Source organism: Vombatus ursinus, unplaced genomic scaffold (assembly GCF_900497805.2).
Source record: "Vombatus ursinus unplaced genomic scaffold, bare-nosed wombat genome assembly UNPS02014802.1, whole genome shotgun sequence".
Classification (NCBI taxonomy): domain Eukaryota; kingdom Metazoa; phylum Chordata; class Mammalia; order Diprotodontia; family Vombatidae; genus Vombatus; species Vombatus ursinus.
The window spans coordinates 20,544,750-20,572,139 of NW_020954580.1; the positions used below are offsets into that span (position 1 = coordinate 20,544,750).

A 27,390-nucleotide genomic window follows, 5' to 3' on the forward strand; every position below is an offset into this window, starting at 1 on the left:
AATGAAGGTAACATAATGTGTTGAAATTACCTCATTGCTTATTCCTATTTAACCACTTTATTGATTTCTTTAATGCCACGGAAGAGCCAAACTCCATGGACTCTTTATGCTCTATGTGAGGTAAGCTGGTTTGAGTCTTTCCTGGTTTTTCCTTCTTTCTTTCTGCTTTTTAACTTGGGTAGACTGTCCCCCATGGATCACAGACTTAGATCCTCAGCTTTTCTTCTTCTAGACTCACTCCTGTGAGGTCAGTCACTCATTCAATGACCCCCTGGATGTTGAGTCATACCATTATCTCTGATCTTCCAACATCCTCTTCAATCTCTTACTTTTTAATGTCTACAGAAGGGGTGGTCAACCTATGTCCCTTCAAAGTCACAAGTATGAATAAAAAGTCACCTGCTACAAATTATAGTAAAGTTGTGACTGTAAGTAACATTGTGCCATCTGAAATATATCCAAGTGACATTACAAAGTAAGGGCACCAACTATCAACATAGAAAAATGTTTAGGTATTAAGTATTAGAATTTTGAAAAAATATTAACGTGAGAGTTTGTCAATATTAGTGGTAAATTTGGGCTTCTATCTATTGTCTTTTGTTGTTGTTGTTGGGGCATTTTCAGTTGTATCCTACTCTTTGTGACCCTTTTTGGGGTTTTCTTGGCAAAAATACTGGAATGGTTTGCCATTCCCTTCTCCAGATCATTTTACAGATGAGGAAATAAGGTAACCAGGGTTAAGTGACTTGCCCAGAGTCACACAATTAGTAAGTGTCTGAGGTCAGATTTCAACTCAGGATAGTATTACTTGGATAGTCTCTATTGCTGTGATAGGGCCGCTACTGATCTGAGTTCTCCTTCCCCTCAATCCTAACATAAGTTAGACTAGTTTTTCCCAAAGAGGTGACAAAGCCCACAGGCCAAGGCTCAAACTGCTGCCTCTCTAATGCAGCTATTAAACTGGCTTCCTGGTCACGTGAAGACATAAAAAGGTCTACTCATGTGGGGTCCAGGTTCTTCACACCTGGCAGATATCCCTAGACTAGGCAAGTCATCATATACTGCCCTGCTGGGCAGATGCATTTCCATATGCAGATGTAGACCACTTCTATTCAAGCTAAATGCCGGAACATCTTTGTTAAATATCCCTTCTAGGCTGTGCACAAAATAAACCTCCTTTTGGCAAATATTGAATGACCTATGAGTGTCTCACTTCGTTCTAATATCAGACCACAAAGGCACAAAGTCTTCTAACCTTGACATGAACTGCATAGCATAGTGGAAAAAGCATTGGACTTGAGATGCAAAGATGTTGGGTCACTCTGGGACTTGCCACTTAGAAATATGACCCTGAGCAAGTCATTTAAGGCATCTGAGCCTCATTTTCCACCGGGAATATTAAAATTTGTACCACCTACCTCATAGGGTTTTTGAAAGGTTCAAATGATATGCATATTTTGAGATCTGTGTAAAACTTAAAATGCTTAAGTGCTTAAAAACAGGGGATTGGCCTGAGTTAGGCCCACCCCTAATAACTACTAATACTGAATGGGCCACAAATCAGAAATTGTCTTTATCATTATCAGTAGTACCACTATGTACTCTGTCTTTGAGCTTATACCCATGGAAAGGTACTGAGACATTGCTGTTACCACTTGTCATATGTCCTAACAATATGCTTATCCCAGAGATAAGTTTTGAGACATAGATAAATATACTTATCTTCCTTAAAACAACAACAACAACTTTAAAATAAATCAGCTAAACTTATTAAGCGGCAGATGGGGGAAAGGAACCATGATATAGTGAAAAATCCATTGTACTGAGAAAACAGTCTCAACTCTTTTACTGTGTTAAAATTTGCCACAATCTGGGCCTAGGTTCACTTTCCTCTAATACATGGAGGTTGGGTCATGATAAGGTTCCAATATGAGATAATCTTTTAGAGCAAGATGAACAGGTCCAACCATGCCATTCCAACATTTAAAAACTTTTGGTGACTTTCTGTTTTCTATAGCAATAAAACTTTATTTAAAATTTTTTATTATTAAAAACCATTCTTAGCTGCAGGTCATATGAAAACAGGTGGCAGGTTGGATTTTGTCTTAGGATCATAGTTTGCCAAACTCTGGACTATAAGAAAAAATATAAACTTATCAGTTTGGCATTGAATGTCTTCACATATCTGGCTTCAACCCATCTTTCTAACCTTTTACTCTAATCTTTTTGAGAGACTTCATGTTCCAGCCAAATTGGAACTCCTAGCTCTTTGCTGGTTTTGTCCTACTGCCCTGCATTCAGGCAGCATCTAGCTCATACCTGAAACACCCTCCTTCTAAATCTCCACCTCTCAAAAATCCTCTCTTCCTTCAAAGCTTTATTCTCCCTTCTCAAGGGATTGTTATGAGGAAAGCATTTGGTAAACCTCAAAAGCCCTACACAAATGTGAATTTTTCTCATTAATTGCTGCCCTTGTGATTCGTGTTGCCCTGCTTAGATCTGTAGATTTCCATAGGAAGGCATTTGATATATGATTCCAGTCTCCCACCTGTTCCATTAGATTTTTATTTTGACCAAGTAATACTTTTGCATGACCACTTCCTAGTCACATGTCTAATCCCAGAAAGTGACAATGATACTGAAGTTGTATTTATCTACTTATATTAAACACTCAAGTCCACTTTTTCATTACTCATGGGTGCTCTTGTGTATTGGAATATAAAGGCATCTGAAATGATGTGTTTTTCCAGGTCCTCTTACCTGTTATTTTTTTTTCCTTGAGAATGACTTTGTGCCTTTCTAGTGTTATTCTGGTTTCTGTGTCATAGCTATTGTAATACAATGAATGTGTTCTTAAATTCTGGCTCAATAACATAGGGAAGAAGATCAATTGCTAAATCATAGGCTGCTGATTTCTAATCTGTTCCTTCCACTTCAGGCAGGGCCCACAGCTCGCATATTTCAAATGAACAGAAATCTGTCCCTGTTTCTAAAATCTCAGAGTTATACAGAATGCTAACAATGTTCATTGTCAGGAAGCTTCCCAGAATTTAACTTAAACCCATCACCGTTTCGTTTAAACTTGTTTCCTGTCGTTTAGTACTCAGTGGAGATGGAGGACAGCTGGACAGCACGGTCTGGGACAACTCTTAGAGAATGTTATAGAAAGGCTTTCTCTCAGCTCCATCTTATCTTTAGTCAAGAATTCCAGTCCTGAAATGGGAGGTAGGAGTTTACTTTGAAAAGGGGAAGAAATTTCTCAAAAGAAATATGATGTGAATACCAAAGTCTTAAACTAAACTTTTAAAGGGGCAGTAGATTAAGTCAAGGAAGCCGGCCAAAGTATTTAAGTCCTGTCCCCTGAAAAATTCAGATTAATTCTCAAACAGTATTACAGGGCCATAAATACACCAAGCCTGGAAATTAAAAATTTTATGCTTCATCAAAAAGTCTTTGAATTTAACTTGCTGGCGTTCTGCCAACAAGGGCAGATCTTTGGGGGAAAGCCCCTATGCCAAAGACCAAAGAGACAGCTGTGTTATGCAACTCCTGAGAGCTTCCAAATCAACACCCACACAGGTCTAATTAGAAACAAATTAAAGTGATCTAGCCTGAATATAGCAAGGCTGTTACTTGAATAAATATAGCAAGGTCCATAAAAAACGGAATAAGATTTCTAGAGAACTGAACAGTCAACACTACTAAATGCCTAGCCTGTCAAATGAACGTTAGTGTAAACCCCTTGATATCAAGGGTGAAAAAGCTACCAGAAGTTATTTCAGAGTACACTTTGTACACATCATCTCACTCATTACTGGGTTGATATTAACGAGGCTGCATAACAACTCTATGAAAATATCTAGACATCAAACGATTCTACAAATGTGTTTCACAGAAGTCAAAGTGCCACATGAAGTCAGTTATTATTATTATTGTTGATGAATGGAAAACTTTCAAACTGAATAAAACTAGAATAAGACCATTTTATATGACATTTTGTAAATAGTATAACAGTGGTATCAAACTCAAATAGAAATATGAGTTACTAATCATGCATAAGAATCCCTCCAGCAACAGACTGACTTGGAAAACCACAACTTAACATTATCTATGTTCTATAATAATTTTGTTTATTTTATATTGTTCAATATTTCCCAATTACAATTCAGTCTGTTTCTCAGCACTGGGAGTGTTGCAGCCTCCAAAGTCCCTGCATTGGACACCTCTGTGGTGGAGGGCAAGACTCTGGGGCTTCTAGTCAGTAAGGCATGGGTTCAAATCTCCCTTGCTATGTGACCACAGGCAAACCCCTCAGCTCCCTAGGGGCTTTAGGTATGATCTACTAAATCTGATTGTGATTTGTGTTGGTTAAAGGAGTTCCCCAGTGCTAATGAAATCACAGACACTTCACAAATCGCAAACTTATCCATGGTTTAGAAGGGCAGTTTGGGCAGCAGTAGCAGGACAAGCCTCTGAGTCACACTTCCTTGGGTTCAAGTGCTTCCTATGACACATTCTGACCGTCCATACAGGGCAAACCACTTTAATCTTTTGACGTCCCAGGAAATTCTTTAAGACTTCTAATTTTCAGAACTATTTCTGATCTGTGTTGGTAGAAAGAATTTTCTCACATAATAAAATCACAGTCCAGACCAAAACAAAACATAAGAAACAGACAAAATCCAAACTGAACAATGGCATAGCTCAGCATTTGCAGAAGGGTCTATCTATCTACAAAATTATCAAATGGGCCCTTACTGTGCCCAGTCAGAAAATCATTCAAGGCTATTCAAAACTAATCAGTGACAATACCCACTGAAAGCAAGCTTCTAGTCAAGTAAAATTAAGGTTTTGATTAAGCTACTGGTTAATATAAAACCACTGGAAGGTACTTTCAGGGACATTCAGGTTTTGCCAATACATCCATATCTAGCTACCTATCTATCTATCTATCTATCCGTCTATCTACCCATCTTTGTCTCTCCTTTATGAGACATAATATAAGAAATGAAAGATTTTTGGCTGACCATCTGAAAACCACCATTACAATGCCCCTTTGAGGAATATCTTCAATCTTTAAAGAAAAGAACTTCTGTTAAAATGAGGACTATTTCAGAGATAACAGTCAGTTTAAATAAACACACAAATAAATTAATGAATAAATAAATAATTATTATTATTTTGTTGTTTTACATTGTTGAATGGAAAGTTAAAAGAGCTCTGGACATTTCCAAGAAATGAAAAAGCTATTATCTACACAAGTGCTTTTGGTGTGCTACCTCTGGGTCAATAAATGCTAACTATTATTATCTATTAGGGTCTACTATATGTCATGCACTAAGCTATGAAGCTATTGGGCTATAAAGAGTAAAAACACAAGATAAGTCCTATCTTCAAGGGGCTTGCATTCTATGAAATTTGAGCTGATCACTCCCCTTAGAGAGAGGGAAGCCAAGTACAAGAACAATGAGGTTAGGAGAGTCATTGGAGTCACTTAAATATGGAGCTATCTGCCTATCTTGGTTCCAAAAGTTTCCTAGACATAGATCATTAATACATAAGGCCTTCTAAGAAGAATGTTATATTGTGTTTAGGTTTAAAAAAAGTATTTAAAATATGTTGTTAATTGCTGATTTTGCCTGGTGTACCTTATCCAACACTTTTATCTTGGTACTTTTATCCTAAGGAAAAAGGCTTAAGATCCATATGATTTTTTAAAATGGAAAAAAATACAAGTATTAGTAATTCCCTCCTGTGATGACACCTCTAAAATGCAGGGGGCAATTGCTAGCTAAAGTAAGAACTATCTCATCCCACAAGAGAGAGCCTTCAAAAGCAATCTGTCCACAGATGGCTGGGTTTGGGGTTGGAGGATCGGGTACAGAATCCCATCTCTTACTGGTTGTATGACCTTGGGAAAGATTTCTCTAGACCCCTGTTACATCAACTGCAAAATGAGAGAGTTGGACTAGATGACATCTAAGGTACCTTCCAGCACTCAATCTCTATGTATACAGAAATACTAAAAATTGGAGAATAAGTTACTTTAGGCTCTTGGAGTAGTTTAGTTGGCTGGGGATTTTGTTTTGTTTCATTTTTGGTAACTGAATATCTAGCTTTGTTTTCTCCTGAGGTCCTGCTTTCACTTTAGAAAAGACTTCACTGGTTTTCTTCTGATCCCAAGATTTTTAGAGGGCTACATCAGTCCCTTTGTCCCCTTGGATTCTCAAAATGCTATCAGAATTTTCCACTACCAATTAATAATGGTTGCTACCCATTCACCTTCTTCCTCAAGTGGAGAATGAAAGACTGAAGGACAAATTTGCAAGGCACTTTGTAAGTCTGACATACTCTTTACTGTTTATAGAAATGACCTAATGGATAGTGATAAAAGACCTTCTTTACACTCCTTATTAGTTAAAGGCCTTTAGCCTTGCAAATGTTCTTCTGTGATCACTGCTATGATCTAAGGCAGTTTCCCAGTGTGTTTCTCCACCAGACCCTGACTATACATGATTAGAAGGAAAATATCCAGTGATCAAGTTAGCTTATGGAAAATAGAATCAATTTCTCTGGTTTCATCATGATTGGACATTTGTCTGAACAATTGTAAATGGGGCAATGGAGAAACACTATTTATTAAACCATCAGATGCATCATACAATTTTGGTTATTCAGTTTTCTTCTTGTTACTAATGAAATATGCAATATACCTCAAGAAGTCTGAATCTTTGCAGTACCATGCCTGCTAGCATTCCAAATGCAATTAACATTTCATTCAGAATTTATTTTAAATTTGCATACTTCTTTAACAGTTTTCCTATAAAGAGCTCAACAGAATGCTCCCCAAAAGACTACTGCAGTATGCCTGGATGCCATTTTTTAAAGACAGTAACCTGGCCAGAAGTCCTTGAAGCTTAGACACAAACCTCTCAGCTACCCATACTAGACATCCACAGTGATGGTCACTTAGAGATGTTTCCATGAGTTAGGAATCTCAGAACACCCAGCATTCGATATGGTAAGGGCAGGCCTCTACCAAGGCCTCTTTCAAAAGCTATCACTGCCCCAAGAAGAGCAAGAATTGCCAAGCCCCACAAGACTCAGCCAATGAGCACCCAACTGGGGGAGAATTCACAGGGAGTACTAAGACAGAATAAGAGGAGTTCATTAGCCTGGAAGGAAACCTCAAGTTGGGAATGATGTCAGAAAGAACCTGGCTTTAGGGAATGAAATTTCAGCTCTAGGCTAAGGTCCAAGGACTTTAGGCAAGACACCTGTCTCAGGAATAGGAGGTAGAGGAGGCCACTTAATCATCAAAGGTAGAATTAGCTGTTAGACCGCAGCTAGGGAATTTGCTTCAGGCAGATCAATCAGGAATTGAGAGAGCAGGTCAGAGGTGAGAGAAAGAATTCCCAGGGGATGAAACCTTGAAAACTATAGGAAGAGTAACAAAAATCTAAGGCCTAGAGTCCATGGTGGAAAGAGCTTCTGTGGCCACATGGGGAAAAAAAAAATCTCTCTTTTCACTGAGCCAATGTCATGCTTGTAGGGGAAATTTGGGGGCATATGTTCAGCAAGGACCCTTAGGCCTTGAAGCTAGATTGAATTGGGAATGTCAGAGAGGACTACATGCCCCAGGCTCTAGGCTCTACATCAGGACTTGAAGTTATCAAGTCAGATTTCGGGAAGTGGACCCCAAACAACCTGGCTATACTAATCAATCAACTAAAAAAGAAGAACTAAGGTAACATCAAGGGCAAGATCTACCTGAAGGAGCAAATTAAGAAGGAAGAGACATCTAAGGAGATACCTAGTTTCCTAGAATTAGCATGGAGGATCAGGATTTATTTCTAACATTATATCCCTTGGCATTTAGCTCCCTGACATGTGGACTTGGAAGGAAAAACTAAGAAGGATTGTGTGTTATTTTTGGCAACTGGGGCAAGAGATAAAGGAAAAATGGTGACTTTCTTTCTTGGAATCTCAGCTATATGGTAGGAAACCCAGTGAATAGAGAAATGGTGGAACAAAGGGGATAAGAGGGTGGGGGAGAATGGTCAGTGAACCTACTCCTTTTGTTTGCTAGTACAAGAAAATAGTAACATCCCACGGGCTGGCAAGATGTCTCAGCGGGTGATGGGAAGAAAACAGCAGAAAAGAAAAGAAAATTTGGAAGTCTGGTACTGGAAGGGATTATAGAATGATAACTTTAGAAGACAGAATGACCCTTAGAGGCCATGCAATTTAACCTCCTCATTTTTCAGATGAGGCACCTGAGGCCCAGTGAGGTTAGATAACATACATGCCCAAGCAGGATATGAATCCAAATCACTGGAGTCCAAAGCTGGGACTCTTTCATTTGTATCACACTGGATTCAAGAGATCTTCCTTCCCAAGATAGGAACCCTTATTCTAAGAATTTTAAAAGACCCACTTCATGAATTTTAATACCTACATAGACGCACACAAATGAAATCATGTTATCTTTCTTTTAAGCTAAGAAATTAGCTGTGGTACAATTTAAAGAGCACACTGGACTTAGCGATTAGGAAACCTGGACTTGCTGTTATCTAGCTGCATGATCTTGGGAAGGTCATTTCCACTCCGACATTTAATCTCTTTATACAGTATGTCAAATGAGGGTTGGGACTAGATCATCTCAAAGTCCTTTCTGGATCTAACATTGCGAATCTAGTTTATTCTCTCTTAAAAAGAGACAGAGGATGACACTGTATAGTCTACTTCATAAAAATTAATCATTTGCCCCTCCTCTCCATTTTAAGGGTAATTCCAGTTAGATGGTAGAGAGGGGACATCACACCTTCCTCTGGTTCTCAGCAGATCTTACTCTCTAAGGTATGTGTTAAAGAAACAAAAGCAGGGAATTCAAGAAGATAGATGTGCTAAGGCTAAAAGCTGACCTAAGGGTCACCCCACCCTCTCTTACCAAGGTCCATGCTCTTTGAGGCTTTCAGATGAATTGATTCAGGCTGCTTGGCTGGTGTCAGGGATCTGAAGTTTATTTGCTGACCTGTATGATATACTGCTGAATCCTCTACTGAGCTGTGGAAGGAAGCCATGCAAAATATTTAGATACTGGAGAAAAACCTCAAGAAATAAGTTGAAAAATTCCCATTAAGAGCAAATCCCCTTAACACTCTCTCCTCCCATCACGGACCATGCATTTAAAATCAATCGTTAATTCTGTAGCTTCTATGCCATTTCCATGCATTCTATCACGTGGTACACACTTAAATAAAAACATTCACTGCCTATCATCTGTTTTACTCTTTGCTGCTTTTCGTAAAGTAGAATTCTTCTGTACTATACACACTATCAAGGGTGAAAAGCAACTCTCCTCTAATTTATCTCCAGCTAAAGGCCCTGCCTCGAAGGTCCCCCAGTCCTGCCAAGCTTTGCAACATGAAAGGAGGCTCCCAGATAGACTGGGCTTCTTGGGAGCCATGTAAGAGTTTCAGCACAAGTAAAAATTCCATCCCTTTCAATGAATGTCATCTGCTGTGTGACTGATGACTGTAGGAGATTTTTGTCTTGTTTTGGTTTTATTTTTTAAAGTACCACATGTAAGTCTATTTCAGACACACACACACACACACACACACACACACACACACACACACACAGCCCCTTATGCCCCAACCACCCATGTTTGTGCAGAGTTCAGCAACTATTCTAAAGGAGGTTGGGGGGGGAGGGAAGAGAAACCCAGCTGAAGATGCTGACACAAAACAGATCAAATATCCATTGTACAATTTCTAGAACTTACAGCATATTTCAAAGTATTTTATTCCTAATGAATATTTCATTTACTTCTCTTTTGGGAGAGGAAGATAGATGGTTTAAGAAAATTATTGAAGAAAAATTCTTCCTACTCTGTATAGAACAAAAGATATTTGTAGAAATTCTACCTCTAAGTATCCTGAAAACCAAAATAATCATTTCATTCAATTTTGATCAATTAAAAAACATTTATTAAGCACCTACTGTGTACCAATAAACTATTCCAGGCATTGGGGATATAAAGATGAAAACAAAACAGTTCCCTCAAAAAGTTTAGAGTCTACTGGGGGGAACAACACATATACATAAAATAGATACAAATAATATGCCAAGTAAGCATAGGGTGGTAATTTGGATGAATAAATGGGGAGACTAATAACTATGCAGAGGAGGAATGGTCTCATGTAGGAAGTGGTAGGAGCTGAATTCTGCAGAAAGAAGGATTCTCAAAAGTGAAGGTGAGGAAGGAGTACATTCCAAGCACAGAAAACCTGTGCAAAGGTGTAGGGTTAGGAAATGCACTAGCACTTGGGGTATTGTGACTGGACTACAGAGGACATGAAGAAGAATGTTTAATACATTTGGAAGCATAAACTAGAGCAGATGGAAGCTTTAAATACTAAAGAGAAAAGTTTGTATTTTATCCTAGAGACCACAGGCAGCTAGTAGAGATTCTTGATCAGATCTTAAATGATCAGACCTATGCTTTGGGAATATCACTTTGGCATGGATGAAATGGAGCAGAGAGAGACTAGAAGCAGGCAGGTGATATCCAAGTAAAACCATGGTTAGTGAAAATCATTTTTTTTTGGAGATAATTAGGGTTAAGTGACTTATCTAGGGTCACACAGCTACTAAGTGTCTGAGACTGGATTTAAACTCAGGTCCTCCTGAGTCCAGGACCAGTGCTCTGCACCACCTAGCTGCCCTGGTGAAAACTCTTAAGGAATGGGTGATTCTGTTCATCTGACTTTTCTGGACTGTATATGGTGGGAAAAGCAGTTGGATTGGGAATCAGAGGGCATGGGTTTGGGTCCTGGTGCGATCATTTACTATCCTTTTGACCTTAGGCAAGTAATAGTCTCTATGAACTTACTCATCTTTAAGATGAAGCTAATAACATTTTTATTTGGGGGGGGGGTAGAAGGAAGAAGTACTTTGTAAACCTTAAAGTACTATGTAGCTATGAACTTGTATTAATTTTTTTTTACATTCTTAAATATAGGAACCTTTTCAATTTTAACTGCTTTGAATGGAAACTTCCTAAAGTACATTCAAGCTCTTTGGACTTCTTAATCAGAATGTCCTGAACACAATTTAAGTTTTTCATGATAATTCAAGGTCATTATTATAAACATCAGTCACCGCCTAGAAAACATGATGTCATCAGTCATTAAGGAGCTTGGATTTTTTTTCTTTATAAATTATTGCTTTTTAATGGTTTTCTTGTTATGTACCAGTTAGCTGTCATCTCTTCTTATTGTCAATATCCTATTTGTATTATTCTTTCTTCTCTGCTGATTTACTGCTTTTCATTCACTGAAGGGTGGGAGAGGGGATAATTAAACTTGTTAGGATCACATGTAAAGTAAGAATAACTATGTCCTGAGCAAAGAGTTGAAAGACTGGCCTGTGAATAAAATCCATGAGCTTTAGCCTATGAACTTTGTGACAACTACTCCTGAGGATTTTTTTGAGGGGGGCTTGGTGTAAGATTTCTGGCTATATCTTAAATAGCTAAACTAAAGATAAGGATTGGGAATAGGTGTAGAAGTGTCGGACTTGATAATTTTTGCAACTTTAGGGCCTAAACAGGTACCACCTGCCAATGATGAAACCCTAAATGTGTCTAACATTTAGATTCTTTTATTCAATTACTGAACAAATACTAACAAATATTAACAAATATTAAATGTGCCCATTATTGTGCAAGGTGCTATCTTTAAAGCATATTAAAACATGATCTTCAGCCTCATGGAGTTTAAACTCTGATGAGAAAAATTTTTTAAAATAACAGTAGGGCTGTCATCAAGTTCATAGAATTCAGAAGGGCATCTCTGATAACAAACTGACTGGCATATTTGGGAGAAACTGATGGATTTAGGCAGCTACGTAGTATAGTGGATAAAGTGCTATACTTTAGAGTCTGAAAGACTTGAGTTCAAATCTGATCTCAGACACTTACTAGCTGTGTGACCCTAAGTAAGTCACTTAACCTCTGTGGCAGAACACCTATCTCCCAGGGTTATTTTAAGGACAAAATGAGATATACGTAAAGTGATATCTTAAAGTGTTACAAGAATGTTAGCTATCACTATTATAATTTTGGGAATCTTCCCCAAGCATATTTATTTTTGGTATCATTTTCTTACTGTCATCACTGTCATTTGGTATCATTTTACTCACTTTGGTATTAATTTCTCTGCATCAAGCACAGGCATTTGAGATCAATCTATTAGCCTCTCCCCACCCCTCCCCCGACTCTTGGTTGGAGTGTTTCTCTTTAAACTTTTCTTTAGTATCTTCTAAATATTTGAATTTCTCTGTCTTAAGTTTTGTCATCATGGTATCTTGGGTGGGCCTTGAATTCCTTTTTTTCCTCAAAGATAGGATTGTGGTTGGATTTCTTGGGGAAAAGAGTCCAGCAGTTGATGAATATCATCTCCTTGAACTTCTAGCTATAGCTACCTGTCTTCACAATTTAGGCTATGACAGTATCCACTTGGTTCTTAAAAATTCTGGGCTGTTTTTTCTAAAAAACACAGGACCAAGTCATTTATGAAAGGGTTTTTGGACATCTACTTCAACTCCCTCAATGTACAGATAGGGAAACTGACCCCTAGAAAGAAAGAGTAACACATACAAAGTTACATAGATAACAGTGTGGGGATTTGAACTCAGGTGTCCTGACTTCAAACCCAACATTCTTCCTACTCTATCACGGTGCCCTAATATTTCTTAACCTCTTTCCAACATTTTCCACTACTTGTCCCTCCATCCCAGAAATTTAAACTCATCTAGAATTTTTAAGGATTGTTCTATTTTCTTGGACTTTAGTATTGCTGGTTTGGTTATTTTAAAATAAAAACAAGCCTTGAATGAAAAAAATGAAGGCTTAGTTCATATGATAGAACAGGGATGTCAGTCAATCAGTCAATAAATATTTATGAAGCACTTACTATGTGCTAGGTACAAAAAAAGACAACAACAAACAAACAAACAAAAAACCAGTCCCCACTCTCAAGGAGCTCAAAATCTAATGGGGGGAGGCTATGTAAAACAAAAGTGAAAGGGATAAAGGAATGGAGGAAGAGCATCAGGCTTTGTAGTCAAGTGGGAAATGATCATGTATCTATCCTGGGCTCCCTCCTTTAGAGGATATGGGAGGAGCTCTCCAGGATGTCTACTCTCCACCCTCTCCGATCAGAGGGAAGATGGAGCCCCAGAGACAAAAGGTACTGAGGAAGAGTGAGCTTTAGAGTTCATTTGATCTTGCAGGAAGATATGTTTCTGGAGACAATGGTGAAGTCCAGGTGAGCAACCAAGTAGAAAGTGAAGTCAAAGTGGTAGTTAAGATGGGCCATAAGGGATGGCTAGAAAATGCCCTTGAATAGAGGTTCAATGCCTATAAGGCATGAAGGGTGTCCAGGAGAATGAACAAATCTTCATTTTTTAAAAATGAAAAATATTTCACCTGTAAGGTGTTTTTCCTACTAATTGCTCTGAAGAGCTGATGTAAAACTGTTAATTAATCATAAAAGGGCTAGAGTGGCTCAGACTTTCAGATTTGATTCCCTGATGGCTGGAAGGGTAATTTTCACAAAACCCTCGTGGTGTTTGAGATTTCAGAAGTGAGGTAGAAATAAAGATTTGAGTTTAAAAGTCATCTGAAACATGTGAAACAAGCAGAATGGTCAGTCAGTCATTAAACATTTATTACATGTTCACTGTGTGCCAGGCAGAATGCTAAGTACTGGGTATACCAGCAAGGCAAAAACAAAGGCCCTGCCCCTAAAAAGCTCATATTCTAATGGGTATCTTTTTGGTGGATCCCTGGTTTATCATCATGGGAGTACCTTCCCCAAAGCAGGGCCAGACCCTTCTCATCCTAAGCAATTCTTTCTTGTTCATGTATCCCCATAAACCACACAGCAAATCTTGGAAGTATCAATGTGTCACTGGAGCCATCTATCATCTCTCATTATCACTGCACAACACCTCCATTTTGAGGCATCTGTGTCCTACAGACTGTCTTTTCTTTGCCTCTTCTTGAGAGCAAAGTCATTGTTAGTAATATGCTAGAAACGTATGACCATGATTGCCCTTGTTATGTGAGGCAACACTGCCTTAGGTTTATTTGTCATTTTGATGCTCCTCAGATCATGTCATTCCATGGTCTGCATCCTTATAAACATCATGGCGAGAGGCAATAGGCATAATTGATGCAATGTCAGATTTAAAATCAGGAAGACTTGTCTTCAAATCTGACCCCAATCACTTACTAGCTGTGTGCTTCTGGGCAACTCAGTAAACCTGAGACTCAGTTTCCTCATCTTTAAAATGCAGATAACAACAGAAGTCATTGTTCAGGGCAGTTATCAGGATCAAATGAAGTAACATAAATAAGATACTTTGGAAACCTTAAATGGCTGTATAAATGCTAGTTGTGGCTGCTATTGTTATCATCAATAAGTTAAACAGATGGATTTTGGTGGCAGTGAGGAGTTTGGGATCGACAAAAACACTGCATAATTTTCCAAGTTCAATCCAGCTCAGGCTTCTCTAATTCAGTTCTAGGCTCAGCACACTGTCCATATGCAATGTGTTTAAATTATAAATTCTGGTTGAGTAACTTGATGGACTTTCCATCTAGCTACAAATCATAGTTTAAATCATATGCACTATCCAACTTCAAAGTCATAAATAGATTTTTTGGGGGGAGAAATAACATCTCCCCTTCAATGACTAGCTTATATTTTGACAAAGTCTTCATTTCCCATGTTATCATTGATCATTGGGTTTACCTTATAGGTAGATGTTACAAAAGGGACACAAGTAGCTTTTATCATCATCATCACCATCATCATCGCTAGCATTTATATAGCACTTCAAGGTTTACAAAATGCTTTACAAGTATTATCTCATTTTATCCTTACAATCATCTTGATAGATGTGTTTTTCTTATCTCCTTTTTACAGATATGGAAACTGAGGTAGCCAGAGGTTGGTGACTTGCCTAGGGTCTCAGAACTAGTAATGATGTAAAGCCAGATTTGAATCAGGTCTTCCTGACTCCAGTCCAATGTTCTCTCCATTGAGCCATCCAGCTGCCTCACACACAGAAAGACGATCAATCCTTCAACTCAGGGGTGTCAAACTCAACTAGAAATAGGGGCCACTTATCTATATATAATGATCCCTACAGGCCACTTATTGACTTAGTGTTAAAATGGAACGTTATTATGTTTTATTGTATTTTAATTTATTTTGTTAAATATTTCCCAATTATATTTTCATCTGATTTGGGTCACACTAGAGGGTGCTGCAGGCAGGTGGCCCCTTGGGTGGTATATTTGACACCTCTGCTCTGACTCCTCAATGAATCCCAGAAAAGTTAGCTCTAGAAAGAACTTTATTGATCATCTTGCCTAAGTCCGAGATAGCCCTTTGCACTTTTGGACAGCTTCAGGAGTTAAGAAGTTTTGCCTTATATTGAGTGGAAATCTGCCTCTGCAACTTCTGTCCATTGTTCCTAGTTCTGATTTCTGGGGCAGTGGGGGATGAGCATGGGGGTGGGGTGGGGAGGGTGACATGCAAACAGAAAAAAAATCAACCTTTTTTTTTTTTTTACAATGGAAAGAAAGGTACGATATCCTCCTATGTCTTTTCTTATTTAGTCCAGACATCCCCAGTCCATCTAACCCATCCTCACGGAGCTTATTTGATTCCCCTTGCCATCCTGGTCACTCTCCTCTGAATATACTTCAGCTTGTCAGCTTGTTCATGTCCTTCCTCACTCTAGTACCTAGAACTGAAAACATTATGCCAGATATGGTCTGACCAGTAACACTTCATTTATTCTGAGTATTCAGCCTAAGACCACAAAAAAAGCTAATGGCTTTTTTGGTTTCCATATACTAATACTCATCCCAGGTTTCCCTTTTTTGGGGTTCAGATATATGATTTCATCTATGTAGGGAGTTGCCAGTGAGGAAACCCCCTCAACCAATACAGATTGGCAACTTCTCTGCAATTTATAGTTTTAGAGAGATAATCAGGGACACCTTACAGCTGCATGACACTGGGCAATTCATTTTACCTTGTTTGCCTCAGTTTCCTCATCTGAAAATGGGGATAATAATAGTATCTATCTCCCAGGTTTGTTTTGAGGATAAAATGGGATAATAGTCACAAAATGCTTTGCAAACCTTTAAACAACATATATATCGTGGCTATAATCATTGCTGTCATTAATAGCTTGTTAATTGTCCAGAATCACAGTTAGTATGCCCCAAAGGCAGGACTTGAACCCTAATTATCCTGACTCAGAAACCAATCATCTATATACCATCATGCTTTTTCCTAAGCTTAAAAGCTCATTAAAATCCCCAGGTCTTTTTTTATATGAATGATTGCCTAGCCACAACTCTTGTCATTCAATTTTTCTACTCAAATGTAGTATTTATATTAATCCCATTAACATTTTTATTGTATTAGATTTAGCCCATAATTTTAGCCTTTCAAGATATTTTGGGATCCCAATTCTGTTATTATTAACCAATTAGCTATGCCTTTCTGCTTTGTGTCATCCATAAACTTTATCAACATGCCATCCGTGTTGTCATCCAGTTCTTTGCTCATGGCATAGCCCAGAAGAAGGGACAATAACATAGTCTCATGGCATTCCAATAGACACCATTTTCTAAGATGAAAATGATCTATAATTATTATTCTTTGAGTTGTCATTCAATTGATGTTAAATCCACTTAGCACACATTTGTCCATATCTTAATATTCTAGAATTATTTAAAAAACAAAACAAAACAACAGAATTTGAGATCTGGAAGGAAATTCTGAGATCACCTTGTTCACCCTTAAAATTTTACAAATAAGGAAACTGAGGCTAAGCAATGAAATGGCTTATCCAAAGTTACTGTAAGAGACCCAGGACTAGAATCGAGTTTTCTTTGGTGCTGTAGCAAAAGATCTTGAGTTGTTCTCAATCCATTAATTGATTGAAATTCTAAATATAGTTGTTCAAGAACTTCAAGATCCACTAACTTGAGAGGCCATGTAGCAAACTAGACAAAGTAATGGACAAGATGTCAAGAGAGGCCTAGGTTCAAATCCCCATTGTGACACATATCAGTTATATAAGTAAGCTGGTAGATTACAATCCATTTGAGATTCAATTTCTTCACTTATAAAATGAGGCTAATAATACCTATAGTATCTATCTTGTAGAATTGTTGGGAAGAACTAATGTGATAATGTAAGCTCTTTGCAAACTTTAAAGTACATATAAATGTCAACTATTACTATATTATTAGTATTAACTACACTATAATCCATCCCATGTATCTCCATTTTGGTTCACAAGGATATCATGAGATTTGCCATTCCTATAATATTGCATTTGGGAATTTTGCCAGAAAGAAAAGTCAAACTTACAAGGCTTATAATTTAAAGGGTACACCTTCTTTTGTTTTTTGAAAGCCAGTATAAATTTTTTTCCATTTCCAATCTTCCAGCACATCTTCTATTCACTATAATTTTTCAAAGGTCATCAACAATGGCCCACCATTTGCATCTATGGGTTCTTTTAGTACTCCAGAATATAAGTCATCATGGATTCATGTACTTGAACTAAGACCAACTAGATGCTCTCTTACTACTACCTCATTTGTTTAAGGTTTTGATCTCCTTTTAATTTTTTCCCCCTACATTTCCCAGTCTGAGGAATATTCTCATTGGTAGGTAAACATGCTACCAGATAGGAATTGAATAGTCCTACTTCCAGCCATTAATTGTTATCCCTGCATCTACTGCAATCATCAATCCTAATGCTCCTTTGATTTTCCTCTTGACCCAACACAATTACAAAAATCCTGCTTGTCACTCTTAGCATTTGCTGGAAGTATCAGCTTTTCCTGTTTAGAAATATTCATTTGCCTTGTACATTTCTCTTAAAAACCAGTTCCCTGTCCACCCACACTGGTCTCTTTAGTCAATCTCCTTTTTCTTACCAATATAATTTTATTCTTGAGTATATCCTAGACGCTTTTCTTTTTAATAAAGTCAATTTCCTCCTATAGAATTGTAGGCCATGAGATATTTTCTATCTTTTCTCTAAACTCTGAAATCTCTTCCAAAATATATGATTGACATCAAACTGTACTCAGTACTCCAGTGTTGCCCTTCCTGATCTCTTATGGATACTAAGAGAGAATGGTGATAAGTGCATCCCATGGTTCCTATCATTTCTACTCTGATAACAGATATTTCCTTATTGCTCAGCATCAGGTTCAGAATACGAATCTTCCTTGTTGATCTCTTCATCTTCTGAAGAATGAAATGAAATTACGGCAAGCTAAACATTTGTCAGCTGCTATGCTTTTAGCAGGTAGAGAGTTCTGGTAGCTGTCCAAATTGTTCAATTCAACCATATTCTATTTCCATGAAAGTTTTGCTATCTTGTAGAACTCATCATCTGTTTCTTCCTTTTGTTTTGGATTCCCACCACAATATTGTTTCTTTTGTCTTCGTCAGAGAGACAGTCACTGCAGTGGATAGAGTACTGGACCTGGTGTCAAGAAGTCCTGGGTTAAAATCCTGCCTCAGTTATTGACTAGTTGTGTCACCTTGGGGAGTTCATTTAACCTCTGTCTGTCTCAGTTTCCTCATATGTATAATGGGGATAATAATAGTAACTACCTCTCAGAGTAGGTTGTGAGGATAAAATGAGATAATATTTGTAAAGTATTATGCAAACCATAAAAAGCTACAAAAATGTTGGCTATTATCATTGTTGTTTCACCAAGACAGATTGTAGTTCTTGTTCATGAATTTCCACAGTTATATCATCTTGATTTACATGCTGCTTTATTCCTTCCACTTTTGTATTTTAGTTAGGTAACATCCTCTCAAATCTCAGAGCTGTCTAACAGGTTGAATTTATTCCTTGCATTAAGACCTCCAGGCAGGGGCAGCTAGGTGGTGCAGTGGATAGAGCACCGACCCTGGATTCAGGAGGACCTGAGTTCAAATCCGGCCTCAGACACATAACACTTACTAGCCTAGCTGTGTGACCCTGGGCAAGTCACTTAACCCCATTGCCTAACAAAAAAAAAAAGACCTCCAGTCACTTTGCTTTTTACTTGTACTATGTGCATATGCATATAGACACCTCAGGCCATGAGTTTTATTACTGCCCTACTGCTGCAAATCTCCCTCTTATTAGACCTGCTACCACCACCAGCATCCGGCTTAGTCGACATATGTGGACAGTTTTCTCTCTCTCTCTCCATTTTCAATTTAAAGTCCTCTTCATTATATCCTAAGCACCTCCAGGCACGTGTGTGTTTGTGTGTGTGTGTGTATGTGTGTGTATGTGTATGTGTGTGCATGTGTGTGTGTATGTGTGTGTGTGTGTGTGTATGTGTGTGTATGTTTCCTGGCCATCATTAGATACAGTCCATACTGCCTCAGGAACTCATCGTCCCTGTGTTTGAAGTCTTGCTCCAGAAATCCAAATCCCCTTCTCTGGAACCATCTTGTTAAACTGTTTATTTCCTATATCCTCATTTTTATTCAGAAGCTCTTTGCTAGCTAGAGGTGGCAACAGTGAGGAAAGCTTGCTGTTTTCTGCTGGAAATCCCTTCCCTCAAGCTACGTTTTCTAGGGTCCTTTTAGTGATACCATTTATCTTCCTATCACTAGGCAAGAGAATTGGTCAGCAGGTTTGCCCAGTATCAGAAGGCAGCGGACCTGATTGTCCATGTCAGGAAAACACAGGAGCCCTTTGGTCCCCCTGGGAAGGGAATTCTTATTTTCTTAGGTCCTATTCTAGATGCCTTTTGTCCTGGCAGAATCTGGGGATCCTTATTATGGGGACCTTCTTCCTCAAAGTGCATAGGCCCACTCTAATTCCACAGTGCCAAAGGCAAATGAGCCTTTTAGTAGCTTTCAATGGGACCTTTACATTCCCTTTTGGCACTCTGTTTTCCTCTTAAAACATTTCTTCTCTTCTTTCAGGACACACTTCATTCTTGTAGATGAGCTGGAGACTAGAGGGAGAACCCTCCATTTCTCTCTAAAAGGGAGACCAATCTGCATTTGCACACACCTAGCTGTAACATGGCTCTGTAATGAACATAAATCTCTTCAAGTCACCTGAACATTCATCCCCTTTGCCTTCCATACTTGCTGACACCAAGATCATCAGTTCTCTGAGACTCTCAAAGTAAACAGGCAATTTGTTGTGCCAGGGATTCTGTCAACAGGTCGGAATGAGCTTCTTTAAAATAATGCTCTTTCCTACATTTCTCTCAAACTTGTCCACCTTTTCCAAGTTATCTGGCACTTCTTGCTTAGGTAATTTGCTTTATAATTAGCAAGTTTCTTAGCTATTAGCAACGAGAGTGGCTTTTGAAGAAATTTAAATTGCTACTTTTTGCCTCTTCCTGACTCTTTGCTGATCAGTCTATTTTTTCCTTGCCTCTTTGCTATGATACCATGTTCTGTACTCATCAGTCTCCAAGAGCAACAGGTGGCTCTGCAGTAGTGTAAGTGATGACTTGAGCTCATTAAGACCAACTTGATGCTTTCTTCCATTTAAGAGAGTCTCACTTATTCAAGGTTTCAAACCCCTGTTGATCATTTTCCCCTATATTTCCCAGTCTGAAGACTCATTGGTAAGTAAAAGAGATGCAATATAAGAGTTGAATGATTCTATGTACAGGCACCAATTATCATCATTCTATCCATTGCAATCATCAATACTAATCCTTCTTTGATCTAGGTCTAAGGGCCTGGTCTAACTTTGAGAGAAAGAAATAGAGCTGAGCATAGCAGCATTTTGAAGGAAAAAAATCAACTGTAAAGTCCTCAGATATCATGGTAAAAGTATTTGATAAAGAAAATAGAACTACAGCCATTTGGGATAGATACCTTTCCATTGACATTCAGCAATGTCTCTTCCTTTCACATAGCAAGCATATAAGACTTGCTCTGAGCCAGCATGTTTGTGAAGAAAGGGAGCAGTAGTGGCCATGGGCCACAATGACCCTAATCAGGCAACATTTTGTTTCAGCTGAGTGACTCAGCATGGTCCCTGAGGCAACTGCTCAATTGTACCTTAGGTTTTAGTCTTTGGGGATGGAGTATTATCTCCCTGGTTTATATCTCAATGGTTTTGGAGAAGATATTTGTCCCTATGGTTCACAGATGGAGCTAGGCCATCAGTTAGATTAGAACTTAAGAGGGGGAAGCTGCTTGAGATAAAATTGTCTATAAGACTAGTCTGTAGGTCCTATTGAAGACAGAGGGTGAGACACCCCCTAGAGTATAATATGTATAACATCTAGGGAAAGTACTTTCTCATGCAGGCACCACCAAAGATGAGTTCTCAGAGGAATAAGCAAAAGACAGTTCCAAATTGTTTGGTTTGGGTGAGTGGCAGAATGGTGGTATCCTTTACAGAAAGGAAGAAGCTGGAGGGGAAATCATTTTGAAGTGGAATGATAATGACTTTAACTTGGGTCACATTAGTTCTAAGATGATAGCAAGAGAGCAACAGTAATAATGACTATTCATGGTTACATAATGTTTTAAGGTTTACTACAGCTTAATGGTGATGGCAAATTTAGTTCCTGAAACTATGATTGTGGAATATGAATACATTTTGAAAAGGGTAAGCTACAAAGAAGGGCAAAGAAACAAATGTAGAAAAACCACTATCTGATCTGGTTAACTTGTAGAATACTGCTTTGGTTGCTGTCTTTTTGGAATCTTACATTAAGGAAAAAACATAACAGAAATGACAATAGCATTGCTGAGATTAGAAAATTGAAGATACTTTATAAGGTTATCTTGGGACATTGTATGCTATGAAATATGCAGTTTTTAATAGCTATAATAAATACAGAAAATAGCAATGGGACAATTTAACGATTTTTTTAAACTCATCAGAAGGAAAAAAATCTATGAATTCAACTATGCAAATAGGGTTTATGCTTAGTAAATCTCTCTTAGACTCTTGTGATTCTAAAAATTATTGATTTTTTTAGTTTCTATTATATTTAGTTTCTATTATAGTTTCTTTATAAATATTTTTTAGTTTCTATTATTCTTTATAAAAAATATTCTATTTTTTAGTTTCTATTATATTATATTATTTCTGCTACATCTTTAAAACTTAAAGCATAAATGGAAATGTAGCCATGCTCTTGAATATCTTAGAAAGTACAAGCTGAACACTCACAATCTTATGCTTAACTATCATGTCATTAAAATTAGGGTATCTGAACACAAATTGTCTGACAATTTGAAACCTTCATCAGGATGAAAGTGATAGACAGGCATTGGTACGAAATTACCTGTAAAAAGGGCAGTTAAAATGAAGTTGCTTATTTTTTTTTAGAGAAACAAGAGGATCACATGTAAAAAACCCTCTTTTAGCCATACCTATGGTTATAATCTTCAAGATCCAATTCCAGACTGGGATGCGGTGGTAGAGGAGGTGGGGTGTCACTGTCAGCCCAGTTAGCATCGGAGAATAGCAGTTCTAGAAACAAAGAACAGATGAAGTTACAGCAAACTGTAACCCTTCCGACTCCTATGCAGGTCCCAATTCATCTCAGAGACCCAATTTAAACTGAAACATAAGCCAGACTTGAAATGAAGATTACCTCTAATCGAAAATGCATTTCCCCAGGATTCACAGAGGAGATAAGGCAGACATACACTTGCAGAAGTAAACCTAAATACCCTAATATATTTTTATAAGGGTGACCTAGCTGTATACATGGCACTGGCAAGTTCAAAAACAATGATAGTTCTATTCATGGCACTGACGGTGACTTGTTTACATGACCTAAGGAAAATGAGGTCAATGACTCAGTTTTTCTACTTGTAAAAAGATACAAGTATTAACTGCCTCCTTAAAAGCCTTTATAAAAAAAATGTTAAACCAATTTTATATGCGTATCTCTTTCTTTCAATCTATCTAATGAGAGCAACAGGGAGGGGGGGAGAGAGAAAGAGGGCGAGAGGGAGAGAGAGAGAGAGAGAGAGAGAGAGCAACCAAAACAATTCTTCTTCCTGGGAGGAAAAGGAAACTGATGTACACAGACTTGGAAATCCTTGAGCCAGAGGGTTTCTGACTGCTGGGAGCAGGAGGCATCTCCTGCTCTGGTACCAGATAGAATAGACAATTCCTACTTTTGCCTTGGCATGGCAATTGGGCAGGAAGGGGTGGGGGTGGGGGTGAGGAAGATTGTGTTAGTCAGGGGCTGTCACACCCAAATGGCTAAGGTTTTAGATAACAGGTCCACACCACCAGCAGCATCTCTGCAGTCACTGGTTCTCATGGTTCCTTTGGATGCAGTCACTGGCTCTCCAGATGTAACCCACATGGCCGCTTCTCAGCGTAAAGATCTGCCCTCTGTTTGAGCTCCATGCCTCCCTCTTCTCTATCTTATTTCTTCTCCCTAGAAATCTTTGCTAACCAATTACAGGCCCATACACATATACAAAGCCTCTGGAGTTTTCTCCCAAACAGCTGGTGCTGTGCATTCTGGGAATCTGAGCCTCTGAAAGCAGGGCTATAAGTGAAACAATGAATACATGGGGAGCTTTGAAAGATGAAGCTCTTTTATATTCCTACCAATTTATAACATAGGTATGGTAATCCATATTTCTTTTTTTTTTCAGCCCAAAATAAGGTTTATTAAAGATCTCCCATATTAGTCAGACTCTTGAAGAGTCTGAGAGTCTGTGAGGTATTGGCTAGATTCTAAGAATCAGAGCAGTGGCTAGATTTTAAGAATTTGAGCAGTGGCTAGATTATAAGAATCTAAGCATTTTTTTTTTTACTTTTAGGCAATTGGGGTTAAGTGACTTGCCCAGGGTCACACAGCTAGTAAGTGTCAAATATTTGGTCTGAGGCTGGATTTGAACTCAGGTCCTCCTGACTTCAAGGCTGGTGCTCTATCCACTGCACCACCTAGCTGCCCCTGAATCTAAGCATCTTAATGGAGAAAAATTGGACCTTACATACAGAAAGACTGTGGGAGGCACCTAGGAGTGGCCAGTAAGCTGGGGTGAACAGAACTCCTGGGACCTGGACCTTGTGGCCAAGGGAAAATAGAGCCTAGCTAAGATTAAGGGTGGGAAATGGTGAAGGGGAGGGATGGGGCATAGAGAGGCAAGACAAAGGAAGGCCAGGCTAGGTTAAGGGTAACAGAATTGGGAGCTTGGGTATAGCCACAACGATAGACCAGTTGATGGGATTATAGCCTCAGGTGAAAGCCAGAGATTTGGCCATGTGGGAAAGTCCAGGGTTTTTCCTTTCTGGGGTCCAGATCCCATCCTCAACATTCCCCCCACAAACAAATGGAACCCAAATTCTTTTGGGGTAAGGGGCAAAGCTCAGCTTCTGAAACTTCTTTCTACTGGCAAAGAGTGTAGAGCTGTTCCTTCCTCGAGGGGGTCCCAAAGAGGAGGTTGAGTGGAATTGAGCACAGGCTGCATCCAGGGAATGATGGGGAGACATTGGCTGGTACCTGCTGTTTGCTACCAACTGTAGGTGAATGGCCTGTAGTCTTTTAGTCACGGCTGGTGAAGAGCTTGGCAGTTTTTCCAGGTGCAGGGAACCATATGATGAAGTCTAGAGGTTTAGGGGTGCTTGGACCCCGAGATCATGACACACGGGTCCTGACTGAAAGAATTCGACCCAAACCTTCTTTCAGCCAAAGACAAGGTTTATTAGAACATCCATCATATTGGGCAGACTCTTGAGGAATCTGAGAGTCTGTGAGGTATTGGCTAGATTCTAAGAATCAGAGCAGTGACTAGATTTTAGGAATTTGAGCAGTGGCTAGATTATAAGAATCTAAGTCAATCCATATTTATTTCATTCATTTAGCAAAAAATCTGGGGGGGGTGTGGGTGTGTTAGTCACTATGAGAACTCTAAGAATACTATGTGATTATTAAGGATATGATCGGGATGAGAGATTAGACAGTAAACTCAGTTTGATCACAGAGGACAGAACCAGTAGCAACAAGAGGCTGCCTGTATGACCTTGTGCAAATCACTTAAATTCCTTGGGCCTCAGTTTTCTTAGCTATAAAAGTGAGAGGAATACAAAATGGTCTTTGAGGTCCTGCATCTATGATTCTATGAAGTTGGCATGAGGCAAATTTACTGTTATCAAGTAACAGATTTAGTGCATGAAGGGATCTCTGAGGTCATCTAATCTAATTAGATGAGGAAACTGAAGCTCAGGAGAGTTAATTGATTTGTCCAAGGTCACAGAAGTAGTAAGTAGCAAGTCTCTGGATTTGAACCTGGGTCCTTGACTTTAAACCCAATGTTCATTCTTCTGTATTAGCAGAGCTATCCAGAATGGAAGGGGCTCCTTCTTCAGGATGTGGTGGGGTTCCCTATCATTAGAGATCTTCATGCAAAGTCTGCATAATCACTTGTCAGATGTGTGGTAGAGGAATTTTTCTTCTTTTGCAGGTTTAGGTTGAATGTTGTCTGCTGAATCCTCTTATGACTGAATTCCGTAATTCCTATAGACTTTTAAAATAGTTTCCTATATTGGGGGGTGGGGGAAGCTCACTAAATAATGTGATACATTATTTTAATTCAGTACTAAGGCAGAAGGAAATGTTATTGTACTTTTTTATTCCATCATTACTAAGCTCCACTGGGATCCACTGAACCAGTCTGTTACAGTTAGAAACGGAGCTTCTCTCTATTTGGCCAACTCTGCATACCCCTTCCTTACCCCCTCCCCCTCCTCCTCCTCCTCCTCCTCTAGCCTCCTACTTCTATTTCTCTGCCTAATTGCTGCCTCTTCTGGGTGCTGGAATAAGAGACAATCTGATGGCAATTGTCACTCCCATGACTGTTACTTGTTGAGAATCCCTGCTTCTGGTAGCCAGTCAGTCAAGGATGGCCAGAAGCACTCTGTCTTCTGTTATGAAGACAGTAGTAGGGGTATTTCTTGTTCTTCACCCCAACCTTATACCCCACCTCCCATTCCACTCCCCTTTGGAACTGGTTGTATTTATAGCAGAGTCATCATGGAGGAATCACATGCCATGTTTTATGAATAGGTAACTTAAGTGGTGCTTAGAAGTCCCCATTCTCCAAAAATCTGAGCCCTACTAGGCAGTTCTGCTATTTAAAATTTCTCTCTTACATCTATTCCTTTGGGTTAGGGTGGTCTAATAAAATATTTATATTTCTGAATTGGCCCTGAGCACACCAAATAGGAAAGCTCTCCGAGGGTTATCCGTTTAGATCAAGGCAGCTTTTCCTATAAGTAGCATATCCTTGGGTCCACAGTCTTTGCTTTTCTCTATACATCACCTCCATCTCAGTTTGTCTGCTTCACAAACTTAGTGAGTTACTTTTGAGTAGGATGCACTAGACTGACAACTCTTATTGACTATAGTTTGACTCTGCTTAACAAGTAAATTTGCTTCTCCTCCAGGCTGATCAGCTACCTGGCCATTTCCTTGCTTTTGGTTAGCTGGTGTCCTTCTTTCTGCCTTTCTCTATAGCTCCTCCAATCTAGAACAAATTATCCTAAAACACAAGAGACATGAGCTAGAGTTCCTACTTCTGTTATTTAATTGACTAATTGATTGTGTAGCCTGGGACAAGTTACTTCTCCCCTTCTCTGAACCTGTTCTAAGGTCTCTTCTGTGACTGGTTTTTTTTTTAAGATTCATTAATTTATTTATTTTTAGTTTTCAATATTCACTTCCACAACATTTTGAGTTCCAAATTTTTTCCTCTTCTTGTCCCTCCCCCCACTCCAAGACAGCATGCATTCTGAATACCCTTTCCTCTAATCTGCCCTCTGTTCTATCCCCCCCCTTCTCTTATCCCCTTCCTCTTCTATTTTCCTGTAGGGCAGGACAGATTCCTATACCCCATTGCCTGTATATCTCATTTCCCAGTTTTTGTTTTTAAAACTTTGGATTCCAAATTCTCTCCCTTCCTCCATCCCCACCTACCCCCATTGAGAAGGCAAGCAACTCAATACAGGTTATACTTGTGTAGTTATGCAAAACATTTCCATAGTAATCATGTTGTGGAAAACTAACTATTATTTCCCTTCATCCTATACCGCCCCCAACCCCGTTTATTCTATTCTCTCTTTTGACCCTGTCCCTCCTCAGAAGTGTTTGCTTCTGATTATGCCCTCCCCCAATCTGCCCTCCCCTCTATCATCCCTCCCCCCCTTTATCTCCTTCCCCCCTATTTTCCTGTAGGGTAAGATAGCTTCCCATACCCAATTGAGTGTGTATGTTATTCCCTCCTTAAGCCAAATTCAATGACTGTGACT

At 38.9% G+C, this 27,390-nt stretch overlaps 1 protein-coding gene across 1 annotated transcript in view; it reads right to left on the reverse strand.

The window, feature by feature from the left end:
* Positions 1–27,390, reverse strand: part of PARD3B (par-3 family cell polarity regulator beta) — a 1,282,153-nt gene that overhangs the window by 451,139 nt on the left and 803,624 nt on the right. Inside the window, exons 14-15 of the mRNA XM_027873670.1 lie at positions 22,488–22,587; positions 8,951–9,066 (exon numbers count right to left, since the gene is read on the reverse strand). Of these exons, the coding sequence (XP_027729471.1) occupies positions 8,951–9,066; positions 22,488–22,587 (216 nt within the window). The remainder of the gene's footprint in view (positions 1–8,950; positions 9,067–22,487; positions 22,588–27,390) is intronic.